This window comes from Montipora capricornis, chromosome 6 (assembly GCF_036669925.1).
Source record: "Montipora capricornis isolate CH-2021 chromosome 6, ASM3666992v2, whole genome shotgun sequence".
Lineage (NCBI taxonomy): Eukaryota > Metazoa > Cnidaria > Anthozoa > Scleractinia > Acroporidae > Montipora > Montipora capricornis.
Window position 1 is genome coordinate 35932994 of NC_090888.1, and position 10000 is coordinate 35942993.

The following is a 10000-nucleotide window of genomic DNA, read 5'->3' on the forward strand; positions in this document are numbered from 1 at the left end:
ACAGTGGCGTCTTTTCTTGAGCAGGTGGATACACTGGCTAATAATTTGAAGGAAGAGAGCTTAGACCAGCTGCTTCAATGCCCAGTCCTGCCTCAAGTGATGACTATGTGGAGAGAGTTCCTGAATCATCTTCATCAAAATAACGGTGAACTTTGAGCATTCTGGATGTCATACATGGATATGGTGGAGGGGATAGTTATTGGCCTGTTGCGGGCATCTCGTGAAGGTGACTGGGATTTACATGTCCATTCCATACAAATGATGATTCCTTGGTGTTTCGCCTACGATAAGGCGAACTATTCACGATACCTGACTCCTTACTTTGTTCAGATGACTAATCTCGGTGACAAAAATCCTGAAGTACAGAGGGCGTTCAAGGAAGGTAGTTTTTCCGTTCAGTTAGCCAGCAGCAATCCCTTTGGGCGGATTCCAGTTGACGAAACAACTGAGGTCACAGTGAACAAAGATACCCAGAATCCTGGTGGAACCACACGCTTTAGCTTAAGACATGCAACTGTTCAGCACTACTACCTCACCACAGAATACCGAAGTGCATTTCTTGGGCAGCTAAGAAACATGGTACAAGGATCCAACACGGAAACACCGCATACAGAGCTTCAGTCATCAAGAATAAAGAAAGATGAGCAGACAGTTTCATCAATAGTTGACCTCATCCAAGGCTGGGTTAATCCATTTTCTGAGAGCCAAGACCTGATCAGCATTTCAACTGCAAAGAAAGCCCCAGGAGAGATTGCTACAGACCTGAAGACAGCACATTTAGTTGGTGAAAGATGTTACGCAAAGTTTAAAGAGGAGAGGATGGAGAATACTCTTCAAATCAGAAAATTCCATGACCCTCTGAAGACCAACAAACTCAAGACATTCAGCGACATGAACAAGAAGAAACAGCTGCAAACAAACAACCGATCGATTATTTTGAAAGCAGACAGGTCCTTGTTTCGAAGAATCATAGTTATTGCACAAGAACGAAGCTTGCAGATGGATACCATCCTTTTACACCCTCTTGGACCACTTCCGTGGGCCTTGTCAACTCCAGATGGCCTTCTGAGAAAGACCAACAAAGCCTCCTTGGCATCACTGTTACAGAAAAGTGTACAGGTCTCTGAGGAAGTCCCTGTAAATTCTGCCGCAGTTATTGATGGCATGTCTCTGGTGCAAAGGATAAAAGGAGATCATCTGACCCTTGTTGATGTTGCTATGAGTGTCCTGTCCAAGGCAATGAAAGAAGGGGTGCGGTGTAACAGAATAGACGTCATATTTGACACCTACAAGGAACTATCCATCAAGAACAGTGAGAGGCAACTGCGAGGTGAAGAATCAGGACACCACCTTGTTAACATCACTAGCACACAGATAGTTAGGCGGTGGAGGAATTTCCTGACAAGACTGAGCACTAAGACGAGTCTTATCACCTTCATCGTCAATGAGTGGAGAAAGGAGGCATGCAGACAGAAGTTGGAGGAGAAACTGTTCTATGCCAATGCTGGTGATACATGCTACAGAATTACCGTGGAAGGTAGTGAGGAGGTTCCAACACTTAAGTCTCAACAGGAAAAGGCAGATGGATGCCTACTGCTCCATGCTTCCCATACAGCTAATGAGGGCTTCAACTCTGTTCTTGTCAGTTCAGGGGACACTGATGTATTTATCACGTCCTTGGCATTTAGCAATGAGATAGGAGCTTCCCTGTTCATGAAATCTGGAACTCGTACATGGACAAAGGTTATCGACATTACAAAAGTTGCTGCTTCACTTGGTCCAGAAGTGTGCAGAGGTGTTCTCGGGATGCATGCATTCACTGGGTGTGATACTGTGAGCGCATATGCAGGAAAGGGAAAGGCACAAGCATCGAAGATATTAAAGAAGAACACAAGGAGCCGAGAAGCGTTAACAGAGCTGGGAAAAGAGTGGGACGTACCTCCTGAATTGACTAGAAAAAAATTGACTAAAAAGTGTGTCGCCCTAAATGTGTGTCACACATGGCCTAAGATACACTGATATGTGCAGGCTTGCCGAATGTGAGAACCAAGATTCTGTTCAAGAGATCGAGAGTGCTGATGATGACAATGGACTGGACAGTGATGAGGAATATTAAAATGAACGCTTAACAAGTTTCCATCAAGTCTCACAAATGCTTTCTATGTATGCTTTCTATGCCAACTGGTAAATATAGAAGTTAGGTCACGTGACTCATTTACTTTAATGTTGCTCTTAGCTATACCCACGTTAAAGAACATCAGGAAGAGCAACAGAACATTAAAAAGAGCAGGTTGAATTTAAATGAATTGGAGTGACTCATAGTACAGTCTTACAATTGTCTGTCATGTAACAGTGTTAATTTAAAGGCCCTGATCACGTGTCCAATGATGTAAACGACAGGATACACGACACAAAAATAAAAATGACATTTGTAAAGCAATGATACTTTTGAGTATTTTTTTTTGCAGATTTTGATGGTGAACACACCCATGTCAAACCAAGTACGGTCTAGTTTCCATGCCTGAGTCCTGCTCTAATCACGTGACCAATGAAATGAACCATTTGTAATTATAAAATGTTTGTGTGAACCAATGGTTGTGTTCATTTTGGTGGACAACTGAAGCTACTAAAACACAAAACAAGCTTCAGCCTCGTTCCCTTGCCTAAGCCATGCTTTAAAGAGCACTATTATCCACTAGCTACCATAGAATCATTGCTATCATGCTTTTCACCACAGTTTATGGTCTAGTCTGCTTGAAAACCACCATAAACCTCATTCACCCATGATACCAACCAGCCCTACTGGCTCACGGACTATTTATCACGTCATTTATTCTTCCTGTTCACCTATATTTCGGCTGAGTTCATTGGCCTTCATCAGGGTGAATGATCGTTACACGTATATCGCACCACAAATTACAAATTTTACGCAACTGAAAAGCGAGCGCAATACAACATTATGCATTATGATATACGTGTAACAGTCATCAGGGTTCTCCTTATCAGGCAGTAACTGGTAAAATTTACCGCTTGTAAAAGCAATTATTACCGCCTGCAAAAGCTAAGAAGTCGCTTATCCTTTGCAGAACATCCAACATTAGCCAAATGCTCTATCGGTTTGAAAAGGTCCCTTACCAGTTGTGCTGAAAACTAGGGAGAACCCTGCAGTCATTCACCCTGATGAAGACTGGCCTTATAGTGTCTTACATTACTACTTACTAGGGTTTTTCCAGCTGAAACATGAAGAGAACAAATACTATTGTCAACATTTTCATCACTCACAGTGTACACTAGAGACTCAAATCCAACCCTCATGTAAAACATGGCAGCTCCAAGCACGTGACCAGCATAATAGGCCTTAATTTCTAATTCATCATCAACCTAAATCAAAATTAAGAAGAGTAAATAGGAGATCGGACTCAGTCCAAGTTTGATAAGGAGAAAGGGGAGGAGTATGGTCTGGCAAATTAAAGTGAGGGTAGGATGTTGGCAAAACGTTTGATGCATGAATCCCGGTGTTGTTCCAATGAGATACTGTTCATGTAATAACTATCATTAGTATCACCCACCTAGTGGACTAATGCAAATCCTGCATTTTGAATGGCTAAGCTACTAGAGGACTATTATTAGAAAAGCGAAAAGCACTTTCTTTCCTTTTATTCCCAAGTAAAGATTTCTTTAACTTGCATTTGCTAACTTTACTATTGTCCTTTTCTGTCCGCCTAGTTAGGTGATACTAAAACAATTAGACCCTTCGCCCTCGAGGGCGCAAGGGCTACAGGTCTAATTGTTAATTATAACCCATCCATTAATTTTCGGGAAATATTGGCTAATTTACGTCAAATGGTGCACTGCTATTCCAGAAAGTACAAGTAAGTCAAAATAACAATAATATATGGATTTAGCCAAGCCAAAAGCCGAGCTCCTGTACATGGAAATAATTATGCTTCTGCATATAGTACAAAAGTTAACTGTCATTATTACTGTATACAGTTTACAGTGATCAAACATCTCTGAGCTGACAGCAGTAAATAAACAAGCCTAGGCAAACAGTACCTAACAATTTTAATCAACGACTAAAACTGAAATTCTATACATGCACAGTAATCTCTTTCACAACATTTTCCGCTTGAATATCAATCTTTACTCCCTCTCAGTTCAGTTTAGAACAACAGCAAAAATATCACTAATTTAAAAGTCAACCTAGAGCATAGTAAATTCGCTTACTCTCGATCTATTTCTCTCAGCTTTATGGTGCTTTTCAATGAAATTTTCTCTTCTTCTCCTTCCTAGGCTTCTCTCAAGGCTTTCTTAGACTTTCCTGCTCGTTATCTTGTTGCTAGTCACCAAAGTGATTTCCTGCCAGAAAAGCATGGGTTGCCAAATGCAACGCTGTCACATGATTTCCCGCCAAGGAAAATTGCACAAACACTTCCATCCCCAGAAGCTCTCCTGCCTCCCCACCTCCACCCCTGTAGTGGAAGCATGGGACTTGAAGCGTGACGTGAAAAATGAAAGTCGACTGGAGAGAGCGAGGTTCGGTTTTCTTCTCGTTCTTGTTATAGTGTTGTGACATCAGACAGATTATTCTCATCAACGGATTTAGGTCTTAAATACAAAGTTGTGTTACAATTGTCTCGTCTCTGTTTACTTGCTAATTTCCCCGCAACCACGATTACACCCTGACAGTCTGTATGGGCAGATGGCTCATGGACGTTCATTTCTCGCATGGAGAGTTTTCCCAAAAAATCTTACCCATGGTGCTCCGCTGGCGGGCTTTGCGAACCTGAGCTCTGATATCATCAAATATGCTGTCAACGTCTTTGAAGGTGAAGAAAGTTATGAGCTGACCTTAGAGATTAAATCCCAGGCAAACCTAAACTGAGTAATTTTATAGAGTAGAGAATTTAACGCTGCATCTGTTAAGTGTAAAATAAACCATCCATTTGCGGGAGAGAAAAATTCCTGCTGCACTTGAAAATATTGTCATCCAGACTTTGCACATTCTATCTCTTCTGGGTTAACCTAAAAAGCAGCTTCTTTTAGAGTTTTTGATTCGCAGTGGCAATTAAAGTGATTTGATTTTTCCCTGAGACTGGCATGCTTCCTTTCTAGATGCATTTTGAACAGTGCACCGAAAAAATACAAATCATCACCATCAGATCAACACTGGATTTTTACAAGCAAGTTTTTTTGCCTGATATGAAAATTAATGGGAGGGTTATAAAATAAATAAACCCCTTTCTGGCTTGCTGTATGTTGGCTGATAATGTCCTTGGCTGAGGGATTGTCCTCAAAATTTCATGTTTGCCCTCAAAACTTTGCTTCTCCACCAAATATTCATTTCATTTCATCTCTCAGTCAAGGGCACTATCAGCCGGCATATCAGCCACCCCAAGGGGTTTATTTAGTAATTATTGTTATATTAGTGGGAAGAGATATTATTGCCTTAGGAATGGGGATCCCATATGTAACATAGTGAGCTAAATGACTCAGAACACCACCCTTCCAGAGGCTTTAGGTCCTAAGATCGGTCAATTCAAAACAAATGTCAATCTTTCAGTAAGTCATCAAAAGTGAACAAAGATTAACCTTTGTATTTCTTAGAATGAGTTCTCACACTGAGTCCTTGAGTTAATTTTTGTTTCATGAGAGCTCACCTTGACTGTTTGATGGAGATTTACAGTCACCACTTTTTTCATACAGTCTTTGATCATCTAAAGGAATTAAGGTTGAAATTATTTCAAATCCTAATACAAGAGCCAAATATTCCTAAAAGCCACAAAATGTTTGATAAAATATCTTAATCACTCACTGAAAAATGTCCCCTTAACCAATTGATGCCCAAACCAGCTTGAACCGGCGACACTTACGTTGTAGTATTTTACTCTGTCTAATGCCAGACGATTTTACTCGTCAATGGGAAACCCCCAGAAGTCAATGGGTTAAAGGAGAACATGTTTTGCTATTGACAATACTATTGCTATTGCTATTGCTATTGCTATTGCTTGCTATTGACAATTACTATCCAAGTCAACAAATACTTGTATGCTTGAGATAATCTATGGTGAGGTCAAACATCTGCCATTAGATTTTGGACATGTAGTAGCAGTCTTAGCAGTAGTAGTATTCATTAATTCATAAGATAAAAACTACATATCTTATGTCACAAAACTCCAACTTTAAAACTAAGTTACATGTACATAATAATTACAGAGCTAACTATTTTTAAATATATTTACAAAATACCAGTAACAAACCTACATCATATTTCAAAATTTGGCAATTTAAATAGTAGTTCTTCACTCAATCCGTGTTTAATTTTGGCCAGTGACTAGATTTGTGTCCTAGATTGTACTCTGTGACCTTCAGTTTAGGCATATTGTTTCTCAGAGAATGTTTCTCTTGATGTTTTACCTTGTCAAGTATTTTCCTATCTTGTTTTTCTAATAGATCATAGATTTTAACCGCCTTAGATATGTACCTCCGCTTGTGACACTGGTCCAGGAAACACTGTACAGTTGTAAGCTCTGCATTAACAGCACCATAGACCGATAGACCAAATGTCAAATTAGGGATAACTAGACTTTGAAACAGATAGTCTAATTCTGACTGAGTATAACCCTACTTCCTTAACGATCACAGTATAAAAAGACATTTGTTAGCTTCAATTAGCTTATTCCGTACATGTGAAGTAAATCGGGCATCTGCCTGGAAAGTAACACCGACAAAGGAGAGCGCACTTGTTTGCTAAAAAACCTGACACAAGAGAGAATACCTGTATACAACCTTTCTTAAAAACAATTTCTTTGCATTTATTCGGATTGCAGGACATACTGTTATTGCTGGACCACTCCATAAACTATTTAACTACAACCTCGGTCAAAAATAGTTGCAACACCTCTCTTGAACAGCACATAACTCGCATCCAAGCTATTGATAACGCAGCCCTCCTCATCCCTCCCTTCAATGTTGCGTTTGCCATTTTTAATGATATTGCATTTCCCGATTAGTTTTTGCACTGGGACCCATAAACATCAACATTGAAAGAGGAGGAGGGAAAAATTTCCGTCAGTGTTACAACATTTGTGTCCGAGATTGTATTTGTCACTATTTAGTGTTTTCATGTGTGCGACGTGATGTGACAACCGAGGAAAGTGTATTGTGAAATTATTGTTGTAGGGTTGTCAGATATGTTAAGCCGGCACATACTTGTCGTCAAATACACATTGGGCTATAGTATTAATGGTCTTGGAGGAAACTTAAAAGATGCACAGAATTACTTGGTGAAAGACTGGTTTTTGCGTGTTAATACTTTTGTTATCTGTGTGTTTGCAATAGGAATTAAATAAAGTCAACATTAGTCAGTGATAGGATTAGCTTTGCAAAAAACGAACCAGAGTTTGACCCTATTTGGGTGAACCGTCAGACCCTAGAGACTGTGAACAGTGTGAAATTATTAGGACTCAATATAAGCAGTGATTTAAAATGGAATGTCCATGTGTCAGAACTAGTTAGGAAAGTTTCAACAAGATTATATTTTCTTAGACAGCTTAAGAAATCGCATGTAGCCACAAGAGAGCTTCTTCTATTTTACATTACATGCATTCGCTCTATTCTGGAGTACGGCAGCCCAGTTTTTCATCGCGCTCTACCAAGTTATCTAAGCGAAGACCTAGAAAGACTTCAAAAACGCGCTATGAAGATTATTTACCCCGAACTATCGTATGCTAAGGCTCTAGAGCTGTCTGGACTTCCAACACTGTATGATAGAAGAGAGTCAATTGCAGCAAAGTTGTTCGATGAAATATGTGCAAATCAATCTCACAGTCTTCACAAACTACTTCCAAGTAGATACCAACCAAGCTACTATCTGAGAGAAAAAAGAACATTTATTCGTCCGAAATGTAAAACTGAAAGATGCAAGAATAGTTTTCTTTTAAGTTTTGTTCATAGTAGCTGAGAACTAGATATAAATTTGTTTCTTATTGTATATAGGAATTTGACGCATGCTTTTAATGTGTGATTCTTTAACAATTTTTATGTAGTATAAGTCCTATAATTAGTTTGTAGTTAAGCGCAGTTGTAAAATTTGTATTTGTAAGCCTTACCGCAATTCAGCTTTTGGCTGCAAGTTTTTAAGGTGAATAAACTATCTATCTATCATCTATCTGATAATTTGAGAGATGATACCGCAACTTGTATTTAAAAGTCCCGTCTAATTGTGGAAAAACGTTTCTTTTAAATCTTCTTACAAGCATTTACAACACATTTTGCAACCTGGCAAGTAGAACTTTCGCATAGGTAGGTGCAGAAGAGGCGGAAGTTTTATTTCTAAATGATTTCAGATGGTCCGCTAACGTCATCCCATGGCATGATTTGCTATTGCTATTGGAAGGCCATGAGGTTCACCTGCCAGCACCCAAGACCCATTACAGATGTGATTTTTCCTTGAAAGGGGATACACCAATCTTCTGTACCGTCAAGGTGGAAATTTCCTTTGTCCGCACTGGTGTGCTGGATGAAAGAGAGACTGAAATGATGCGTGTTCGTTGGCGAGTATTTGCATTCAGCTTACAGATTAGCGAGGCAGAACAACTGCAAATTCCACCTTGTCCACTCTGCTCCTTGTCAATTAAATTATGGTTACATGTGAGTGTGTACTGACCACAGATCACCATCTTTTTCCTTCACTTTAGCGTTGTGTTGGGTAAAAACTAGGACGTAATCGTACTAAAGTATTGTAGTAGTTACCATGTGTAACCAGAAATAATAGATATCACAACAGCGCCTTCCTTTGGCTTATTTGCAACGGTACACCATGGTGATCCGTTCATTGCTAAATAATTTCAGTAGACTGTAACTAATTTACCGACAATGGATCACCATGGTGCACCATAGAAATTTTGAGGACAAAAAACTGCTAATTGCTCGAAAATCTCGCTATAGTTAAGTTGTGTTCTAGTGCTTATTTTCAAGTACAAAAACAGGCAGAAAAGACCAATTTAAAGTACTTTTGCAAGAAACGATCATGGTGTACCGTGATCACAATGGTGATGTTGATTGTTTACAGAAGCAATTTCTACACGTCAATGGATTCCAGTCCATTATCTCAGAAAAAATACCGGTAAATATCAACTTTCTTTTGAAGAGCTATGCTTTAGAAGGTACAACAAAGAGACAATTGATTGTTGAGTAAAAAGTACAGATACATGTACATCGTTGACATCAGTAGTTGCAACATTATTTAACGTGGGAAATGACAAAAGCAACAACCTTTTTTACATTTCCCACCGGTGTAACAGTGTACTTACACACGTACACACAAAAAAGCATTACAGTTGTTGGCTATAGAGCTTTAGAATGAGTATTACCTAATACTTGATATGGCCACCCCTCTTTCTGATGACACTGGTCATTCTTTTTGGTATAGAGTCTATCAACCTATTTACAGTTACTACCGGCAGGGTGAAAAACGCATCGAGCTTTAAACTCTTCAAACGTTTCACGTCTTATTTTGCGATCCCTTGCTTGTTTTCAAAGGTGCCTATTAACAATAGCAAAAAACGTTTTTGATAACATGTAGGTCTGCGCTTTGTGGTGGAAGTTTGATCACGGTGCTCTTTACACGCTCAATTGATGCTTTTGCTAATGCAGGATCTCCATCCTGCATCCAGAGGCGACTGACACCTTTTCCAGCCAACTCAAACAATCGATCAAAGTGTTCATCAATGAATGTGGCGAAGTAGCGACCTGTCATGTGTTCACAAGGCTCACAGCAAATCACTCCCTTGTCATAGGATATAGCGACTATAAGCCTTAAGACTTTCCCCCAGTTCCCTCCTTCCGACCCTTTGAAATGCATCCTTGAGCAAGGCCCTCGCTTTTTTTTCTCCATACTCGTCCATGAGGTGCGATAGCTTGATCATTTCTCTTATATGCGATGGATGTTCCGTCGAAGTAGAATGCAATTTCTTTTTTCCAAACATCCACGCTGAAG

The 10000-nt window shown here is 39.6% G+C and overlaps 1 protein-coding gene and 1 pseudogene across 2 annotated transcripts in view; one reads left to right on the forward strand and one right to left on the reverse strand.

Moving 5' to 3' along the window:
* The window catches only part of LOC138050474 (uncharacterized), a 2868-nt pseudogene extending 824 nt beyond the window's left edge, over positions 1 to 2044 (forward strand).
* Positions 1 to 10000, reverse strand: part of LOC138052018 (integrator complex subunit 11-like) — a 151304-nt gene that overhangs the window by 67632 nt on the left and 73672 nt on the right. For both annotated transcript variants that reach the window (XM_068898368.1, XM_068898369.1), the window contains exons 6-7: positions 5661 to 5717; positions 3283 to 3381 (exon numbers count right to left, since the gene is read on the reverse strand). In XM_068898368.1, the coding sequence (XP_068754469.1) occupies positions 3283 to 3381; positions 5661 to 5717 (156 nt within the window). The remainder of the gene's footprint in view (positions 1 to 3282; positions 3382 to 5660; positions 5718 to 10000) is intronic.